The 22,460-nt window shown below is 35.3% G+C and overlaps 2 protein-coding genes across 2 annotated transcripts in view; both read left to right on the top strand.

Annotated features, from left to right (window-relative positions):
* The window catches only part of LOC128680515 (coiled-coil domain-containing protein 63-like), a 410,628-nt gene extending 388,296 nt beyond the window's left edge, over positions 1 to 22,332 (top strand). Inside the window, exons 2-13 of the mRNA XM_053763721.1 lie at positions 31 to 190; positions 1,135 to 1,257; positions 10,995 to 11,094; positions 11,798 to 11,895; positions 12,260 to 12,399; positions 13,515 to 13,689; positions 15,404 to 15,586; positions 16,055 to 16,205; positions 16,584 to 16,755; positions 20,957 to 21,089; positions 21,540 to 21,670; positions 22,071 to 22,332. Coding sequence (XP_053619696.1) covers positions 98 to 190; positions 1,135 to 1,257; positions 10,995 to 11,094; positions 11,798 to 11,895; positions 12,260 to 12,399; positions 13,515 to 13,689; positions 15,404 to 15,586; positions 16,055 to 16,205; positions 16,584 to 16,755; positions 20,957 to 21,089; positions 21,540 to 21,670; positions 22,071 to 22,266 — 1,695 coding nt within the window. The 5' untranslated portion in view covers positions 31 to 97 and the 3' untranslated portion in view covers positions 22,267 to 22,332. The remainder of the gene's footprint in view (positions 1 to 30; positions 191 to 1,134; positions 1,258 to 10,994; positions 11,095 to 11,797; positions 11,896 to 12,259; positions 12,400 to 13,514; positions 13,690 to 15,403; positions 15,587 to 16,054; positions 16,206 to 16,583; positions 16,756 to 20,956; positions 21,090 to 21,539; positions 21,671 to 22,070) is intronic.
* Positions 7,452 to 10,431, top strand: LOC128680514 (uncharacterized). The gene is made up of 2 exons (XM_053763720.2): positions 7,452 to 7,525; positions 7,714 to 10,431. Exon 2 carries the CDS (start codon positions 7,806 to 7,808, stop codon positions 9,708 to 9,710), a length of 1,905 nt encoding a protein of 634 aa, XP_053619695.2. The 5' UTR covers positions 7,452 to 7,525; positions 7,714 to 7,805; the 3' UTR covers positions 9,711 to 10,431.
* Positions 22,333 to 22,460: the final 128 nt, after the last annotated feature.

The following is a 22,460-nucleotide window of genomic DNA, read 5'->3' as shown; positions in this document are numbered from 1 at the left end:
ACAAATCTAGTGGGCCAAATACGTCTATACGCTATAATAATGTAAATTTTGAACACGCTACATAATTTTACCAAGTTTTGATCAATTTATAACGACAATGGAGACGCAAGCAGGCGACACGCCGCCGGCTGGCAATGACATGGAGATGCTGAAGAAGATGGAAGACGAACACCTGAGGCTGCAAAGACAAGTATGTTGTCGGATTCGCGGCTGTGAGCCCTAATACCCCGCAAATAAGAACGTTTACATTCCAAAGATTTGTTATGATCGATTTGGATAAAGAGAAATTATTTTGTATCGTTTTTGTTTTTTTTGTTTGTAATTAACTCAAATACTACTGGACCGATTTTGATGAAATTAATAAATGAAACTTTCAGAAGGAACATAGGCTACCTTTTGGTAATAATATTATTATAATCTTGTACCTACACATAACAACCCACATTTATTGACAACATTTAAGAAAAGGCTGCGGTGAAATTTGCTGCTCTTAACTTGAACTCGGCTTAAGACTTAGTTTTCAGTAAATAATTGATAAATTGGACATTGCAAGGATAAGAATGGCCCAGGACAGAGATGATCAGACAGAATGAGGTCTATACCCAGCGGTCACGGTGGGTTTTTAACCCCAAAATCAAAATCAATCAAAATCAAACCATTTATTCAGAAATTAAATGATGTTTACCAAAGCTACAAACTACTAGCATTTCGGAACGACCACTGTTGAGAAGAAGTGTCGAAAGAAACTCATTCAAACAGTGTTGGTCCCTATTATGCCAGTAGGGCTTACCATTTTTTAAATATAAATTTATGTATAATTTTTTTCCCCCGACGCAAGTACACCTCTCTATTTGCGACCCCTCTGTTATAAGTTTGATCGGTAATTTTGTTTATCTGTCTGTGAACACGTGAACCGATTTGAAAGCTTATTTTTATGCGGTGATTCTTAGATATGTTTGATCAAAATCGGTTTAGCCGTTCAAAAGTTGTAGCTAGAAATTAATATTGAAAGTTATTTTTTTATTTGTCTACCAAATAAACTTGTTAAATTTTAACGTCAATAAGTGATTTGTTAAAGTTGAACGATGAAATTTGAACTTAAAACGCTTTTGTACATATTTATCTTATTCTCAGGTGCGCATGATACAAACGGACCGCAAGAATCGCACGATGGGCGTCCACCCACAGTTCAGAAGACAGGACACACATCTCCGAAAACTGAAGAAAGACTACATCAATCTATGTAAAGACCTGAAGGTTAGTTGAGAGCAAGAATTCAAGGTAAAAATAAAATAAAATATATTTTATTCGCAAAAACACGTGTAAATTTATACATATAATCATAAAACAACTAGACTCAACATGTTATTCCAAAGAATAAATAAATATATTAGGACATGTCGTAATATATTTATTTATTAGTTTTTTAGACTGTAACGAAAAAATAAATCTGAAAACCTGAAAACTTTTGAGATTGTTATGTGATTTTACAACTGGCCGCCTGGGTGACGTCAACCCTCGTTGGAAATGCTATTGTCGTCTATCAGCTGCCAACGCTCACGGGAGGATTTGGTGCGGTTCTATTCTAGGATAACGAAACAACAAAAATAAATAAATATTGAAATAAATGTAATTATATTAGGACAAATCACACAGATTGAGCTAGCCCCAAAGTAAATTCGAGACTTGTGTTATGGGATACTAACTCAACGACACTATATTTTATATCAAATACATATATAAATAAACAATCCAAAAAAGAAATCCGATCAGAAAAATCCAATCCGAAAAGATCGTTTTCCATCATGACCCGACCGAGGATCGAACCCGGGACCTCTCGGTTCAGTGGCAAGAACTTTACCACTGCGCCACCGAGGTCGTCGAGGAGAATGGTGTGCAAATATAGTTATATTCGCAGCTAGACGTACTTAAGTAAAGAAAAATAAAAAACAATTTAAATACGATTGCTTCTGCATTTAATTTTCTATAAGATTATATATAATCAATATATATAAACGTTACTGAATGACTGACTGACTGACAGACAACGTACAGCCGAAACTGGGCGTAGGAAGCTGAAATTTTGCATGTAAGTTCCCTGGGGAGTGTAGGTGAGCACTAAGAAGGATTTTTGGAAATTCCACCCCGAAGGGGGTGAAAGCGGCGAAAAACTTTTATAGGAAAGTTCTACACCGTTGAAGTTAGCAATTTGAAAGTTGTTTACAACAAATTAATGAAGACATGATTCAGATTTTTCTGAAAACTAACTCTCAACCCCTTCGATAGGGGGATGAAAGATTGTATGGGACTTAATACAATTTTCAAGATAAAAATCTGAAAATTGGTAAACATCATCATTTTTTTTTTTAAATGACCGAGGTTATACTATGAAAATCACGCGGACGAAGCCGCGGGCGAAAGCTAGTATGTATATATAAGAAAAGGTAACGGCAGCCGTATTAATCTCCGCGTATTAGGTCACATTCTGTGACGCCCCATAGCCCAAAGTTGGCGTAATCACCTATACAAGTCGACTGTCAAATAATGCATTACAATTAAGTCCACCTTTTGTATTGCTACTTATAGTATTTTAAGCAATAACATTTAAGTATAAAATACCTAATGTACTAAGTGTCAAATCTATACTTTGCTTATACTGTGTTACTGTTCTTTAAGTTTAAGTGTTAATATGCATGTCTATTTAATAGTTCAGAGTGTAAGAAGGATGTTCTAATGAAACCAGTGAATGCAGTTCACGAAAATCCGGGTATATTGTCCAAAACGCAGAAGTACATCTCACAATATTTAAGTTTATATAGTTACACAGAATTTATTCAGTTAGCGCCTATATCTAATGACGTGCGGGGAATGACTGGCTCGACCGCATTTCGATACATAACATTTGCAGCCGCTTCTAGTAGGTACGGTATACAACACATGAGTCCCTACACCTACACATACAAAATTAAATCGCAAAATTGATATAGTATCGTGCACACGGAGAACTTGTAAGAATAAATTGACTATTTTGCTTCTCTCACTCTACTATGATGACACAGAAAACCTTGTAACTTTAAACTTGTAGGTATCTTATTGGATGAAATTAGTAAATCACAAATTACAGAGCTGAATCTCGATGGCGGATGAATTTCACGAGCGTTCTGAACGCCGCCGTGGGCTGTCATTAGTGTTTATTTAATTGTACCATACACAGTAATCAATTTAATTATCCTTTTTTCATAAATATAATAGTGAGATAGTAAAACTGATTCTTATCTTTGTTAAAATTAATAATGACACGCGGCCGCAGCGGTCCAAACGCTCGGAAATTCACCCAACTATATGGCTTATTGAGCAAATAAAGAAATATTATTATTATTATTGGTAATAGAGTGAATTTCACGACTGTTTGAACGCGGGGTGTGGAGTTTCATTACTGTCGTACATTTTTTTTAAATAACGAATATTTTTTTCTTAAATTAAACATTTATAAAAATAACATCGTACTAGTACTTTACTTATTTATAAAATAGGATAATTAAATTGATTACTGTGTATGGTACAATTTAATAAACACTAATGACAGCCCACGGCGGCGTTCAAAACACCCGTGAAAAATTCACCCTTATTTGAAATTCCGCTCCGCACAGCATAGCTCAGTTGTAGTCCCTGCCTAACCCGCCTTTGTGACCCTTGACCCGTCTAGTATTAGGGCATGGGTCAGGTAATTCTTTCAGGTCTAGATTTATGTGTCTAGGTTTTCTTACTAGACTAGGTTACAGGTAAGGTATAGAATATTAATTTTGGTATCTGTTTTTTTTTATTATTACAGTGCGAGTTGTGTAAACGCTATATTTATTGAGCTATATACAAACTTTTGTACCTTATTCCTATTTATAAAATTGACGATTTTATAACAACAATCATCATTTAATGTTGTTGACGTTGGGCAGTCTGATTGTTGAGAAACTTCATCCACACCGCAAATGCAATGCTGCGACCACGGCAAGCAAGGTAGTCATGCAATCACCCTCTACTAGGGTTGCTTATGTAAATCCCTAAATACTAAGTATGTATAACTAAATAAGTTCATGTCAGCGCTTTTAGGGACTTGCATAGAGCCCGAATGCACTGCTGCATTATACAGACTGTTCTGGTCGTAAACCTCCGACAGACGTCCCGTGTAATTATTACAATCTAATTTTTGTAATTAATTTAATTAAATAAGTTTAATTATAATTAATTTTTATAACTTTTTAAAAACACTCCCATACGTTCCCCAAACAAGTCTAGGTCGTTGTAACGTCAGCGACATTAAATAAAAAAGGTTCGTGCTAAGTTCCGTTAATATAATTTATGTGTTCAAAGCGCGAAGTTTAAAAAAAACAAATCGATTTCCTTTTAGAACGACTGACAAATAAGTTTGTTATGTTTGGTATAGACCAATCTGACTCATGTATAGTCGAGACTGGTACCAACCCAGAACAACGAGCAAGATTCGAATCTGGGACATTCCGAATCGTGTTACAACGTCGACGGATGGTTATAATACGATCAGAAAAGTTACGTGCGCGTTTAATGCTCGTGTTAAGTAATTAAAAATTAAACGCGAAAGTTTAATTTTAGCTAATCTTATTAATATTATAAATGCGAAAGTTTGTGAGGATTTGTTACTCTTTCACGCAAAATCTACTTGACGGATTTTCATGAAATTCGGTATACGGGTAAAATATAAGGTGGAATAACACATAGAATAATGAAATTAAAAAATGATAATTAAAAATAGTAAATCATGAAATTGATCAATTAAAGTGACGTTAAATTATTGTATGTGAATATTTAAGATACTTCAAACATTTTATTTTTTACCCGGTAAAAAGCCTATTGGAAAATTCTCAGTTAATGTTTATCTTGTCTATGATTTTGTAAACCTAAATTTCTTAGTTAATATTTATCTATATATCATTATCACATATTTCTTAATAGTTTGCATTTTTCTTATATGGTCTTTGTATGTGCACTGTTTTTGAATTGTAGTGTAGATCGTAACCTTATAATTTTACTACTATGTATAGTTTTACTACAATTTGTTATGTGTATTTAAATAAATAAATAAATACTTTATATCGCGATGTTCCCACGGGAGCGAAGCCCCGCGCCGCAGCTAGTTAGTTATATTAATAATAAATGAGTGTAAACTTAGTTACCATAAAGGAAAAAATTCTAGCAACTATTTATTTCAGTAATAAGTTTTTAAAACCCGTCCTTATCCTTTGACGGAAAAGCTCTACGTCTGAAAGCGCGAGAACTTTCTAAGCGTAGTTAGAAAATAAATACCCAATATGTTTACAAATACCAATCTTCTTTGTTGTTGAAAATAACTGGATGGAAACATACGGGAGAAAAGTCTCGCTTATAAAATATTATAAACTCGAAAGTCCTTATGTGCTTAACGTGGGCTGTTGATTGTTGTGCATTAATTTATTATTTATAATTTTTAATATTAGTTTGTCTTATATTACCTCACTCAATCTGCTTCGTAATGTATTTCAAAATGCTATATTGAAAGCCTTCCAATAAGAGTTTCACCCTCCCATCGAAGTTATTCAGAGGGCGCGCTATATTTGGTTTGGTGACGAAAATAACGCTATTCACTGTGAATGGATGGTGATGGATGTGGATTCGGCGTCCTAGTTGAACGATGTACTACTCAACGCATTGTGACGCTGTGCGGCCGTCATAACCAAGAGACGCGCAAACAATACCAATGTAAAGACTACAAACTTCGGAGTAGCGAACCTAAATGAGATAAAACATTTACAAGACGAGAATATAGGCCAAAATTAACTATATACTTTCTCTCTAATCCTCCCATAAACTTGGTTACATTTGTCGCTGTAATGCCCCAAAGCACGCGTTCGCGCACGCAGGATCCGCTTTAAATATAAATATATAAATTTCGATGATACAGATGTGGTTTTGTCTGCGGACTGTCTTCAATCCTTTTTGGGAATACTGTTGTTGTTTTTTACCTCTTGGTCACCTCGTACGATATCCACGGAAAATACGAATAGACCTATCCCAAGGAAACCATATGCCACAAATTATTACATACATCGTAATACAGCTATATTGCGTCGCGCCGCGTTGCGCTGTATTGCCGCGTTTCTCTCTCACTTAGGACTAATTACAATTGTACAATACAATAAACTTGTTCATAATTATTTCTTTCTCTTTCTTGTATATTTACGATGTAAGTGTGAATGGTTGTTTAAATGAGTACGTCTCAACTGCGCGGAATGAGTTTTGATTAAAGCTATTTTAAATCTCAGATTTAAGCTATGGAATCGTGGCTTGTAGGCAAATTTTACCGTAACAATTAATCAAAGAACTTGGCTATTATAGTGGAGATTATTTTCTTGGGCTGTCATCCTGTCACTGCCAGTTTAATCATAACTCTGTTCACCCCGCAAGAGATAAAGTCGTGATAGTGTATCTGTGTTGTCAAGGAACATATCGTTCATTTGCGACAACAGTGTGACATTTATAAATATTCAATTTTTTGTTTTATTGAAATTCAAACTCGCGATGTCGCGATCTATTTTTTGGTAAAATCGCGGTATTTTTTACTTTAAAAATGGCCGAGTTATGAGAGAATGAGATGCAAATATCACTGTATAGCACTATCTCACTCGGCGATGCAGTTAGCATCAAGACTGTGACAGCTCAGTTGTTGTCTGTTGTTGCTAGTGTGAAGTGCTCCCGGCTTTCGCCAAAAACGTGACATCACGATAATATCAGCGTTTTTGTGTGAAAAGTAAGTATTTATATTATTTCTTTCTTCCTTCAATAACATGGTTCAACTTGTTATCACAGTGTTCGTGAAATTTTTAAAAAATATTAAAATTTTAGGTTATTGATATCACAGTTTTCTTGTAAAAAATATTAATTTCACTTAGATAACTCTTATTGTAACATTGAAGATGATAATTTGATTACACGTTAGCGAAATTTAATTAGGGTTATTTGTAGATGTGCTGATTTTGCCGAATAATTTTAAGTCAGCTTAAATATTTATTTCCACTTATTACACTGTATGTGCTAATAATATTATTTACAGATGGGGTCGAGGACCAAATTGATGTTAGAGTTAGCAAGAAAAAAAAAAGATGATGATGGTTGCGATGTTGTTTCAAATGATACTCGTAACATGGATTCTTCAGATACTGAAGAGAATGAAATGATCGGTAAGTATGCTTCACGACTATTCCGAACTTTGCGGCTTTAGAAACCACTATCACTGACATCCTACAATAGATAGTCTATTGTATGAAGGATGTCCGTGTATTGGTTTTGCATCGAGAGTAAAGTCTTTGATTAAAATATCGGTGTAAACTTTATTATACTTATTCATCGATTTCAGAAAATTCAGAGACAACTCAAAACTATCGCCGACGTTCTAAATCTACAAGTTCATCGTCCAGTAGTTCTTCCAGTAGCTCCTCGTCATCATCTTTTGTAGAAGGTCGGTAAAACTTAAAAGCTAAGTAACCAAAACAAATTATTTGGAAATTTTGTATCCATTTGTTATTATGTATTCTTTAATTTTCTTGCGCTGATAAGTTTTTGACTGTCTGATAACCTAAAGTGTACCTAAATTTATAACTTTACTAGAATACAAATCATTATCCTCTTATTTATACTTCTTTGCAGATAGCGATGACTCAGTTAAAGATCCAGATTATCAAGAGTTACGTGAAAAATCAAAATTCAGATTTACAATAGCTGAATTTAGTGAAATTCCAATGACATCTGAAAGGAACTCTCAAGAAATAAACCAAAATAAAAACATGTCTACCGTCGCAATAAATGAAAATACACTACCACAAGATTTATTGTATCAGTCAAACACAGCTACAACTGAAAATCAAACTCCAAACTCAAATGAAGTTGAAATAGTTCAGACGCCTACAAAAAAGGGAAAGAAACGGCCAAGACAGGAAAGTAATTGGAAGAAAAATGTTGCTAAAAATTTGAGAAATTGTGGTAAGTCCTATGTATCATCTAAAACTAAAAAAGTAATGCCTGAACGAATACTTAAGCCCCCTTGTAAAGAAACCTGTAAATTTAAATGCCGATCCCTCATTAATGAAACCCAACGCCAAGAAATTCTAAATGATTACTGGAATTTGGGTGATATTGAAAGACAATGGTCATTTATACTTCAGTCCATTGATGAAGTAAAGCCAGTACAACGTTATGTTAGAATTGATGAAAATGGAACTCCAGCACCGAAACGAAACAATAATAATGCATTCTTTTTTAATTTGCAAGGCGTAAAAATAAGGGTTTGCAAGGACTTCTTTCGAAACACTCTGGCAATAAATAACCGACCTATAGAAACTGCACTAAAGAAGAAAAATAAAGATACAAACATCTCTTTAATCAAAGATAAACGTGGGTGTCACTCTAACCATGCCCACGTAGATGACGCACTGAAGAATGGTGCAAAAGGTTTCATTGAAGCTATCCCTAAAATTGAATCTCACTATTTGCGAGCTAATTCAAAAAGACATTACATTGACGGAAGTAAGACTATTTCGGATATTCACAGAGACTATGTAGAACAATGCAAGACTAATAATGTTGGTTTTGTTAATTATATTATGTTTTATCGAATATTCACACAAGAATTCAATATATCTTTCTTTATCCCTAAAAAAGACACCTGTGAGTTTTGTGAGGCTTACAAAAATAGCACTGAAGAAGAAAAAGAAATGAAGAAGGAAAGTTACTTAAAACACCACCAAGAAAAACTTTTATCACGAAATGAGAAGGAAAAGGATAAGAATGATGATAATATAGTTGTTGCAGTTTATGATTTACAGGCAGTATTTCAGTGCCCTAAAGGAGAAATATCTGTATTCTATTACAAATCAAAACTGAACGTACTGAATCTGACAATTTACGATATTAAAAATCACTCTGTCGAATGTTATGTATGGGACGAATCACAGGCTCATAGAGGTGCCAACGAGATTGCCACATGCGTTTTTAAATATATAAAAAATATTTCAGAGGGTGGCAAACCAGTTGACGTTGTTTTTTACTCTGATAATGCTGCTGGACAGCAGAAGAATAAGTTCACGATGGCTATGTATCTTTATTCTGTGCAGAACTATCCAAATATAAAGTCTATCACTCATAAATTTCTCATTAAGGGGCATACCCAAAACGAAGGCGACTCAGTTCACTCTCAGATTGAACGGCAAGTGAAAAGGCAGTTGAGATCTGGACCTATATATACCCCTGAAGGTTTCATAGGCGCCATAAAAGCTGCCAGAAAGAAATCTACGCCGATTCACGTCAACGAAATCTGTTATAGTGATATTTGCGATTGGAAAGCTGTAATAAGTAAAGTAAATTTCGTGCTTCAAAAGGATGAAGATAAAAATGCCATTAAAATTTCAGAGATAAAAGTGTTTAAGCTCCTGAAAGATGAGCCTGATACATTATACTTCAAAACTTCTTACGCTGAAGAATTCAAAAGAGCTATCATAATAAAAAAGAAGGTTGATTTTAACTTTCCCCTCAAGAAGGCTTTTGACAGAAAACCTGGTTTAGCTGAAAAGAAGAAAGAAGATATATTTTCTCTGCTGAATAGTAATCACATTCCTGAATACTACAGATCATATTTTGAAAGTTTGTAGCTTTTTATTAACCTGATTAATTAAGATAAGGAGTACTTTTTTTGTCTGAAGACTGAATTAATATAGTTTTTGTTAAAAGTTTATTATTAGAATTTTTAATTTTGATATCAGTATTTTTTCATCTTTGATGATTCTGCTAACGTGCCATACATGATTGTGATAATTATTGTAAGCTTTTTTTACTAGGCCAAGCTTAGTTATTGATTGACTGTTGAATAAAGACGAAAAGAAGTTATATGTGATTTAAATATGTGCCTTATTTTAATGTCTTATTTGTAATTGAAGATCTCATCATAAATATATTTCTAAGTAAAACTTGTTAAGTACTAGTTACCACTATTTTGATATTTCATATTGCTGTTATATTAAAGAAACATTTTCGATATCAACGTTTTATCATTTCATGACTCAACACGATGCAACTTAGTTTATCATCTTCAACGTTACATTTCATTATAACACATCAAAAATCTTGCATATTTCAGGAAAATGGTGATAAGTTTTCTCTTTTTTTTTTAAACGTATAAATTATGGGTATTCTCTTTGTAAACATACGATGACTATACATAATTAATTTGTTCATTAGTTAACCTATAATACGTTCTAACAGAGTTAGGTCGTTCGAACAGTATTTAAAAAAATAAGACCGTTCAAAAGTTTAAAAGTTGTTTCCTGTAAAGTTGGGGTTTTTGAGATGTCACATTGTCGTCGCAAGTGAACGATATGTGTATCTGTTGACTGAATTATATGGATGTAGAAAAATGGGGAAGAGGAGAAGACAATTAAGAAACCGGGTCCTGAATTCCATCGCTTTGCAGCTGTGGACGTAACTTTGAGAGAGCCTATCGAGGCGTGTGATCCCGCCCTAGAATAGGACCACTCAATATCCTACCATAGATGTCGTATACGAGTCTACTAAGGGGCATATAGACTTAACAGCCGAAAGGCAACTATAGCAATCCCAAAAGGCGTCACCACCAGGCAGGCGTCTGGTTGTAAAATCATAGCCCAAACTTCAAAATGTTAAGGTTATTTATGACGCTGACTCCGTCCTTCGCAATTTGGTTCGCCCTGAACGCAACCAGGGACACACGGAGTTGAAAGAGAGCTATGAAAACAGTTCCGGATTCGACATTATATTGCTGGTTTTTTCATCGCAGTAAATAATTGCTCTCATACGTACAACTCCGTGATCATTCAATCGCGTCGGCATCTGAGTTCTATAGTGCGATAGTGTAGAGGCATTATGTATACGTATGTTTACACTACACCAATTAATTGCAGATAGCGAGATCAGGCGCGCATAAGAAAAAGGACAAACGAATGAAACAGGACTTGAAAGAAGCCTTACTTCTGAGAATAAACACGGCGCAGGACGCAGAAGGTAAATCCTTATCCTCACATATTATAAAACAGAGCTCCTCTGTTGCGTCTGTTCTGTGCTGTCTGTTCGCGATAAACTCAAAAACGACTGCACGGATTTTCACGCGGTTTTCGCCAATAGATAGTGTGGTTCATGGGGAAAGTTTAGATGTATTATTTATTGCTTTTACCCGAGCGAAGCCGGGACGGGTAAAAATATATAACCGCTAGTTATAATATATAAAAGCAACAATAATACAGAAAATATAACACACATACAAGAAAAGATATATAGAAAGATGATCCATCGCAACTATTGATCTCAACTATAGTGAAAGACAATATTGTTTTTCTCAGTGCAACGCGTTGAGCGTAATCGATTACATTTGTACCTAATCTGATTGATATTCCGATTAAAACTAATCAAATTAATATCAATTAAAACTACTTTCAATTGAGTTTACAATATCTAATGACATTCTAACTTGATTTTTATCCAGAGATTACAAGATTGTTTTTGAGATTACGTGTATGATAACCACTTGTGTATTGTGCTGTCTATCCGTCTGTTAAGGTCTTTTCTCAGGAATACGTGAAACCATCAAATTGAATGAGATTAATTTCTCAGAAACTATTCGTAACTCTTTTTGGTATCATGATGTTCAGTCATGATTTCCTTTTAGTTAAAGTTAGTGCAAACTTTAATTTGAAAATCTTATTTTAAGATGGAATAACAATGATGAATCAGCTTGAAGAGCTGTTGGAAAATGATAAACAAGAAATGCTGCTTCTCAAGAAGGTGGTTACTGCTAGCCAAGGGGAGGTAAATGCTTTTTTATTACCGACAGTTCATTATCGAGTAAAGACTTTCAGCTTGTAAAGCCAGTGCAGATACAGAGAAGACCGTGATATGAATCTTGTGATATTATGACTCGATAGCTAATAAACGACTGGCACTATTAGGGTCAGCAATAGTCAGCATATCCCAAACTACAGGACTTCAGACTCTTTGCTATATGTGACATTCTGACGATAGTACAGTCGTTTCCCAGAGATCCTGTTACCGGTAAACATTTCAACTCTGTAGGATAAAAGAAAGTAGGTGAAATTTTGCATGAAACTGCGTAAATAAAAACTAGTAAATATAATGTTTCTGTCTAGTTTCTACGAGCAATATAATTCCACAGATGGCAGAGCGTAGGACGCAAAGTGAACAACGGCTGGTGTCCACGGAGAACCAGCTTGAAGTAGCCACTCGGAGGTTCGATGTGCTGCAGGCTGAGAACAGGAAGATACGAGATGAGATTGAGCATATGCTTAAAGACAGGTAATACTACCAACACAGCTGACAGACATCTTTTTTAACTACAGTTGAATTTCGAACGCCTCCACCCAGGGCTTGGGAAGGCTGAAGGAAAGGTTTTTTATCACGTCTTTCATATTTTGTGACAATCCTGCGTAACTGCGTAATCAACGCTGGCAGCTACTTCGTCTTTAGCAATTCCGTCGAATAACTTTGTGACACTGTGCTACTAATCCTAAAAAAAGGAGAGCATCACCACTATTCAGTTATTCTCTATTTATTTACAGCCATCAGGTGTCCCACTGCTGGGCAAAGACCTCCCTCCATTCTTTCCATTTGGTCCGGTCCTGTTCGTAGTTGTCCAGTTTTTGACCGGAATCTGTCCAAGTTATCTCGCCATCTGGTTCTTGGCTGTTTGTTATACATATGATTTTTATCTTGATATAGTATCAAGATAAAAATCATATGTCCAGGAATATGCTAAGATCCATGGTGAAAGATAGAAAAAAATGTTCGCTCGGCCCGCAATAGTAGCCTCTATCGGAATGGTCAGCCATTTGATGGGTGACCAAAAATTATCTCAAGCTCCTCCGTGCTTCGGACCTTGATCCCGCTTGTACAAATAAAGTATAGGTGCTGATGTCACTAAAGCTCACTATTCAATTAACGTTAATCTTGTGTTAGTAGTGTGACATGTGACGAGTGTTTTCTGGTGCTATTGTGTTAGTTTCGGTTTAAATCGAATTTGTATTCGTTTAGTCTACCTCCTACTGTCTTCATAATATTAGCAATGTTATTATTTTAAATGTGTTATTTTAAGTGTTTATTAATTATTATATAATTACTGTAGCGCGACCGTCTTCGATATGCGTGAAATCCCGTGTACCCTCTGGTGGTATCCGAAAACCCCTGCTCTCTTTGTTGAGCAGAATATGCACTGAGATACTGCCCTTTTATATCGCTGCGGCACATTATTGTATAGTTATGTAGAATGTTTCTTGTGTATTTGTCCTTTATATTAATGGTTTACTGTATCATAAATGTATATTGTGTGTCTTCGATATAAATAAATAGTTTATCTATCTATCTATGATGTTGAAATAACTTGTTTAATCTTAATTTCTGTAAAATCCTTCCAGAGCGCTCTTCAACAAGTCCTGGACGAAAATGCTGACGGCTCTGAACAAAGGGAAGAAGTTTCTAACGGACCTGTTCGAGTCGTCCACCCTGGCGTACGACCAGAGAGACGAATGGGTCGCCAAGCTAAGGTCCATACAGGAGAAAGGGAGAATGGATCAGATGCTGCAAGTTCAAGTAAACTCGTTCTAGTAGTATTTCGATTAATAGTTTGGTTAACTCTCTCTCATCTTCGCGTGTTCCCGATTGCATTCGGAGCTGTGATGCCCCAAAGCCGAGGTTTAGCGTAAAAAAATCAAATTCAAATCATTTATTCAGGAATTAGACCTTCACAGGCTCGAATATATCTCGTCAATTTTTATATTTATAGTTTAGTATAGTATAATTTTCTCGTCAATTTTTATATTTATAGTTATTTCTCACAAGCTACAAGCTACTGGCATTTCGGAACGACCACTGCTGAGAAGAAATGCCGAAAGAAACTCATTTGAACAGTGTTGGTCCCTATCATGCCAGATCGGCTTACCATTATTGTTTCTTACAAGGTTTACAAGTTTTTTTTCTAATAATATATAAAAGTACATAATGTACATAGTCAAAAGATGATCCGAGTGCTGATTATAATATATATATATATATATATATATATATATATATATATATATATATATATATATATATATATATATATATATATATATATATATATATATATATATATATATATATATATATATATATATATATTGATGTGAAACACAATTAACTTACATGAAAATATATGAGAAACGAGATGATCAGTTCGTGTACGAGATGACCAGTAACTTGCGTTTCCCGACCATAAATCCACAACAAAATCGCGACTAAGGAATAAGATTACCCTTGAAATCTGACAAGCACAAACAGCATTCCCAAAAAGGGTGACTGACCCTTTTTGGGAATGCTGTTTGTGCTTGTAAAATCGGCCGGTTGTAAAATCTCAGTCGAATGTTTTTAAAAAAAATAGTTTATTTTAGTGGGTTTCGGAGCGTCACAGTTGAGAATGGAAACGCGAGGATGAAAAAGATTATGGTGATGAGTTTACTAATAAAAATAAAGTCAACACAAATAAAAAAAATATATAAAGGTCTTCGCAACAATGTAATCACATGAAATCTACTATTTGTAAATTAGTTTTCTCGACACCAGTTAAATGTAAATCTTATTTGTGTCAAATTAAGGTTTATTGTCCTTTGGGGCAATAATGATGGAATTGTCCTTTCGCTGCTAATCAATGGTAGACATATCATGCGACGAATCTTATAATAACAGTCATTAGTGCGTTATACTATATCTATAAGTCGGTAGATTAGTGAGAGCCATGTCCCATTGCTCAATCGCGACGACGTAGCACGATGATCCGTCGTGGGGCATGTTTTGATTACAATACAATGACCAAAAGCATTTGTTCAGGAGTTAGGCTTTAGACACATTTTTACGGTCAAATTAAACAGTAATAACAATTTTTTGAAAAAACAGAGCTATTATATATATTTATTATTTTTATTATCAAACTTTGGTGTTCCAAGTTACTTATACACAAATGACGACCTCGGTGGCGCAGTGGTAAAGTGCCTTGCCTCTGAATCGAGAGGTCCCGGGTTCGATCCCCGGTCGGGTCGTGATGGAAAATGATCTTTTTCTGATTTGCCCGGGTCTTAGATGTTTATATTGGTTAGTATTTTATAACAAATACATATATAATGTATTTGTAATAAAATACTAACCAATAGGAGAAACAAAAATCAATGCAAGCCCAAGATCGCTTTTCTTTTCCCATAAATATTGGACGCAAAAATAAATGAACAGATTCCGAAAGATGAAATACCTATACTTATATTTTACGTTCCAGGAAATGCGAGAGCTCCAAAAATCCTACGACCATGAGATGAAACTGTACCACTTCCTATCTGCTAAAGGGGTGATGAGAGTAAATAAGAAACAGGAGGAGAGGGAAGAGAAAGAGAGGCTGCAAGAAATAGAGACGATAGAGAAGGAGTGTGACGCTCATAACGCGATTATTGAAACTATTAATGTAAGCCCACTAGTTAAATCTGTCCTTCGAGTTGCGCAACTCTTGGCTCTGTCTACCCTATATAGGATAAAGACGTAGATACTGTAATTGTACCTGATAGTATGGATGTTAGATCCTCTACACGATTGCTTCTCCAGAAAAATTATATGTTTTCAGAGTTCATCTATGTATGTTCTGAACAAGTTAATAGGATACCCGTTTTTGCAAGGAAACTTTGATCTTCAGACGATGGAGCTAATATTTTGTATAAACGTTTGGTTTAGTTGATAATGGATCGTTGATAAACGAGCTGAACGTGCACTCTCTGCTCTCGACGAGGAAATTCCTCGAATCATGAAATTTTACACGAGGCTCTTGTTCCAATGAATCCATTATGATATACATAAGCGGATGGTTCATCCAAGATAAGGACAGTGTCAGAAAAAGTAAAATTGTCTGTTTTATTATTTTATAATCATTATTTTTTAGAACTACGCCAAAGAGGAAAACCCGGAGAAAATTATAAAGATGTTCAGACAGATAGAACAACAGAACTTCAGTATGTATCTGCTTATGACCGAGTACTGCGCTGAGATTGAAGTGCTCACGCGCAATGTGGCGAAGATTAGACAAGATGTTGGTGAGAACCTTTGATTTTAGAGAAATCATAAAGATATGACGCCTTTTCTGCAAGAAAATGTATTTTATAACCTCCATTTTTTTCGCTTTTTTTCATTAGCCTCTCTTCCGCTCATTGTCTGCTAATAACTTGTCGGTTGTCATCGTCAAGCAAAGAAGTTCACTATTCTGTGCAGTATCTTCCTTAAGAACATCGGATCTCACAACTGATGCATCACAGCTTTGAGATCCGATGTTCTTTTGTTTTCTCTATTGGACGGAAGAAGTAAAGGCGCTGCTTATTATGAATGAAATTTCTTCCAGCAGACCCATGAGAAGAGAATTGAAAAGAGGCAGACAAGCGTATAGACAAATATTAAAGGAATTATTAATTTTTTAGTGGACCGTCGCGACTGGAATGAGATGAAAGTATCCAAACGGCAAGGTAAGCTACAGCATATGAAAGAAGAGTTAGAAGTGAAGAAATCAAGTAACGAAGCACTGCGCAGCACACTCAACGAACGAATACAGTTGATGAATAGGACTATGGATAAGATTGCCGATATGTTCAAGTGAGTAATTAGCTCGTTAGTATAATGTTAGGCCTAGAATAATCTACACTTTTGACGATAATTTTTTGTATCTGCCATTGAGAAATCACAGTATTTTGAAATTATGCAGAGAGCTTGTGTCCCAAAGTTACCAGTTTCGAATAGTATTCGTGCTAAATGAGTAATATGTCTGACTCATTTGTACTGTACATGAGACAGATTGGCCACCACTTGGTGGTATAGTATAATGTGAATGTCCGTTTAGTATAAATGGTGTACCTGTCTGTATTCTGGTTGATTATTCAGCTCACTAACGTATATGCATATCCTTGTCTTTTGTAAGGGAACATGCGAGAGAGATAACATTGGCACGTATTGCATTATGACATGTTATTAAAAAATGCAATTTTTGACACAGGCTTCTCATCAACATTCCTTGTGTATTTGTCCTGTATATTAATGGTTTACTGTATCACAAATGTATATTGTGTGTCTTCTATATAAATAAACAGTTTATCTATTTTTTCTATATCTATTTAAAGTACATACAATTCTAACACTTCCTTCACTTTACATACTTGAGGTTGCAATATTTGTTAAATATAATGCTCATTTATTCCCACGCCTTTGTGATATTGTGTTAAGAAATCATCGGGATAATTATAGACTATGTTTATACCCTTCTAAAACGGCATTACTCAGTAAAAGTATTGTATGTATGGCACCTAAAATTTATAACGAAATTCCATAACAATTTAAAGATCAGAATTTAAATTTATTAATAAGCACCTCAGGTCCTTGCTGATTGATAAATGTTATTATAATTTGAACAATTTTTTTAATGATAGATTTAGATACAAATTTAGTTAATTTAGTTACTTTTATTTATTCGATTTTGTTGTGTGGGATGATAGCATGCTCTCCATTTAACTTTGCATACCCGTGGACGGTGAAACATGTAGGATTAAGTTTTTCTTTTAACACCACATTGAAAAAAAATGTAAACTCTTGTTTTTGCAAATAAATAAACATTGTCTTTGTCTATCAATCAGCATCACTGTCTACAGCCTGTATAAACCAACCCCTATACCCATAGACGCTTTTTCAACTCCCTACGATCCTGTGCAGTCTCACCCATCGCTTTCCCGTGCCCCAAACAATGTCACCTGACCAGCAGCTGATGGTCTACCAACCGCTCTCTGTCCTTGTCTCGGCCACCACTCCGTCACTGCTTTGGTCTATCGATGGTCTTCTTTTTAACCCCCGACGCAAAAAGAGGGGAGTTATAAATTTAACGTGTCTGTCTGTGTATCTGTCTGTGGCATCGTAGCTCGCAAACGGATGAAGCGATATTCGTTTATTATTTTTTTGTGTCATAGATAATTTTATCCCGAGTGTTCTTAGTCATGTTTCATGAAAATCTGTTCGGCCGTTCAAAAGTTGTAGCGAAATGAATATTGCAAGTCGGGGTTTTTTTTAATTTGTCTAACAAATAAACTTGCCTAGCAAGTGCATTCTTTCTATTATGCGCAATTCGTCTACCAGCGTCTTCGACCTTTATACCATGTCCAAATTCATGGACACATGTTTTATATGCATATCATATTGATGTATTATCATTGAACCCAAACATGTATACAAAATATCAGCTCAAGCCGTTGAAGATATCTTCTTTAAAATTGAGTTACAAGATTCCACCCGATTAATTGTGTGTATTGGAACTATGATAAGTAGGTATGTGGTTGTGTCTATGGGAATAATTTGGAAAAAAAATATTCCTAATGACCCAACTAATTGTGCATATCAGTTGGTCCACGAGGAAAACGGGAAACATACCTACATACATAATTTACCCTCATACATACATAATTACATTATATAGCATGATAAATAAAAGTTTGTAAAAATATCATTCAATTCCCAATTAATAAGTAAAAAAATTTAATTTCTCTAAGAAAAATATAAAATGGCAGTAATCCAGTAGCTAGCTGGTTACAAATGGATAACTGAGGCACGTGACTGTGCCATGCAATTGCAGCACGGAATGCGGGATTCTTTCTCTCTCTCTCTCTCTCTATTGCAATTCTGTAGGAAATCATAAGAGTTCCTTCCTTTCTTACAGTCGTATTCTTCATGGCTGAAAGTCGTGGTTATTTACTTACAATTAAACACTTCTTCATAGTCCTATTCCTCATGGCTGAGGGTCGTGGTCATTACGTGGAATGATCCAAGACCCGGTCCAATCAGAAAAAGATTATTTTCCATCATGACCCGACCGGGGATCGAACCCGGGCACTCTCGGTTCAGTGGCAAGAACTTTACCACTGCGCCACCGAGGCCGTCAAAATAAAACACATGTCACCGATGTTTACACAATAAGAAAAAAATTAAGTGTAGTAACTCAATCTTCTGTAAATGTCGTTTAGTTTTCACAATTCGTTAAAATAAATTGATAAAATCGCAATGAATAAGTCGATTAAATTATATTTAACCAGTAATGATCGGATAATGACAGTCAGCCGGCCATGATGACCTGCATCAGTCAACGTCAGCTCCATATGACAACCAATCGTATGCTTGTTGATGTATTAATTATTATTATACTAGCTGCCCCGGGACTTTGCTCCCATGGGAATATCGGGATAAAATGTATGGGTTATTCCAAGTTATATTCTACCCGTGTAAATTTCATAACAATCCGTCCAGCAGATATCACGTGAAAGACTAACGAACATACACACATACTTCCTCACAAATTTTCGCATTCATAATATTAGTAGGATTATTTCCTCTGTAGTCTAATGATCATCGTGCCAAGGTCCCAAGTTCGATCCCGTCAAAATGGGAAATGATCTGCTTCAGAATTAACTTCATTTATCATCATTGCATTTCATATGCATGCGATTTAATTCTATTTATAACAACGCTAGCTGTTTATCCGCGACTTCGTCAGCGAAGAATAGTTACTTCTGATAGCACAAGATCAATATTAGAAATGTTGCCATGAGAGATACGATTTGAGCTTAATATATAAGTCTATAGCCTTGAGGTTAATATATGTCTGTAACTTAAACCTTCCTTAGGAATCACACTGTCTATTGAGGAAAACTGTATGAAAATTCGTGCGTTTGTTTTTGAGAAAGAACTTGAAGAACAGTAGAATTTCTTTTATAATATGTAAGGATAGAATGAAAAGTACAAGCGCGAAAACCTACAGCCTTTTTTATACTCAACATTGTCATCATATCGAGTGTGTTATTGCTAACACTGGTCTCAAATTTGACATGACTTTTACGATTACTTACCGCCATCTAGTGGCAGGAACTCGCATATACCAGGGAACTAAACTGTCCTTTTAGGTATACTATATCCATTATTTAATTACACGATTACTTGAACAATTTACTGAAACAATCACAATACGCCAGCGATTTTCAACTCACAACAAAATTGTACACAATTAAGGAAAGTCTAACGCTTCGCGCCTTGTGCAACTTTTGTTTGTTCATAACGTATTTACCCCGAAACTTTTAATTGGCATGTGTCTAATTAATAAAGTTAACTGAAGTAGGTATGCATCAGGTAACTAGTGCTCTATTATGTAACTTGGGGCAAAAATTTCTGATATTTTTGCTCCAAGTTACATACATAATGGAGACGAATTAGAATGATCAAAAAAATTGTGACATATCCATACTACATAATATTTTTAATATATGTATATAAGACCTACATTTGTTAATTGACGTCCTCGGAGAAAAGGCCGCGGTGAAGTTTGTTGCGCCGTTTCTTCTTCACCTGCGCTTTGGAAGCCGGCAGTAGACTTAGTTTAAGTAATTTTTTGACGTCAATAAGTGATGTATATCATCCTAAAATGAATAAAGAATTTTGAATTTGAATACTAATGTTATACAGATACAGTGTCACGTCTTTATCACGTACAGAGGAGACAGAGTCAAGATTTGAGATACTAGAACCACTTTTAAAAAGTTAAAGCATACTTTAAAGTATGTTTTGTTTGTTTTCTTACATACACAGTGACTTAACTTACTTCAGCTTAGTCTTTTTTAACTTTTTTTTATGAATAACAGGGTAAGATTATGGGTAGTACCTATAATATTAATATATGATATACCACGCGGTGTTTGCTTACCATCAGGCAAACCGCACGCTCGCTTACGCGGGCGAATACTAGTATAAGAATAGGAATCATTTGCTTCAGATTCCTGGACTGCTCCCTGGAGCCCTACCAGAGCCTGCTGGGTGGGAAGGGCCCTTCCTTGTGGAAGTTCAACCTGACCATGCGCCTCATCATGGAAAAGATTCAAGATATCATTCAAACCATTTATTTTTATGTTAGAACGTATTTTACTTTCTTTCTACCCTTCCAAACGCGTATGCACCACACAAAGCGTATATTAAAGTTGGTTCTGGTTCTCAGAGCGTTTCGACGATGTCAAACACAGATGTTTGACTTAATCTTTCATTCAGTTTACCTCTCACTCCCATGAATTTAGTTAGTACGTTGTACGAGTACCTACTAATTCCATGCTCACTCCACGGCCGTCTGGGATTTTGATGCAGTTTTCACTGTTATTTAGACAATATGAATAGACAACATTATAAAGATTCCACCTGATTCAAAAGGATTTCTTCCATTAGATCCGTGAGCGAATGTTGTGTGCATAAAAAAAAAATAAAAGCTTTATTAAATAGAAAGAGAATATAAAAATATTTACAAGAAGATGTCTTCTTAAAAATGGGTTATCTTAATATCATATTCTGTACTTCGGGTCTTGTTACAGGAGCGACACGTCCAGAAGATCGGTCACAAAGGAGGCGGCCGACTGAAGATGTACCTAGTCCAGTGCGAGCTGCCCCAACAGCTCACACCGCTGCCCACATCACTGATGGTGCCGGCTGACACTTGTCCAAGGTTAGTCTTCTTGTAATATTATATTTTCCATTACCCCATTTAGTTGTTCTGACATGGGAACTCCTCAACGGTTTACTGCACAGACACGATTTTACACACATCTGTCACACATTTAATGCAAAAAGATCTCTCTTATAACGATAAAAGCTTGTATAAAAAATTATTATTTTTGTAAAAAACCTATTAATATATGTAAGGATACATTTAACATCTTACGAATGTATAGCAAGCTACGAAAAGTTATATATTATAATAAATATATATTATATAAATATATTATACTAAATTAGATTAGATTTTATATACTAAAGAACAGGTATTAAATACGGGCATATAATTATGCAACGCGAAAGTTAAGATTAGATTTTGTGACAATTGTGACTCTAATTTCACTCCATAGTTGCGTGGAAGCCCGATGGCTTTCCCGCGTAACCGAAGCTCCAGAGACACCCCTCACCAAACAGGAAGCACTGCAAGCCCTCGCAACACTGCAAGAGGACCCGGCCTTCGTGTGGAGCGACAGAGTGCACCCCCTCACTGACTGTAGGGTGCCCAGAAGTCGGCTGATACTCGCCAAACGATATATGAACATGTAAATTAGTATGTTTGAAATAAAACATCTCTGAAGTCTTTGTTTGGAAATTACAGGGTTTTGTGGAAATTACAGGCTTTTTACAGGCACCAGTTGGACATTATAAAAAAAAAGAAAATATCTTTTCAAAAATCCCTGGCCACTAAGATCAGACCAACCCGTAACCGCCACGAAACATTTTTATTCATAATCATCATC

This window comes from Plodia interpunctella, chromosome 24 (genome assembly GCF_027563975.2).
Source record: "Plodia interpunctella isolate USDA-ARS_2022_Savannah chromosome 24, ilPloInte3.2, whole genome shotgun sequence".
NCBI classification, from domain to species: domain Eukaryota; kingdom Metazoa; phylum Arthropoda; class Insecta; order Lepidoptera; family Pyralidae; genus Plodia; species Plodia interpunctella.
The sequence above is the reverse complement of the archived record's forward strand: the minus strand, read 5'-3'. Positions and strand labels throughout refer to the sequence as shown.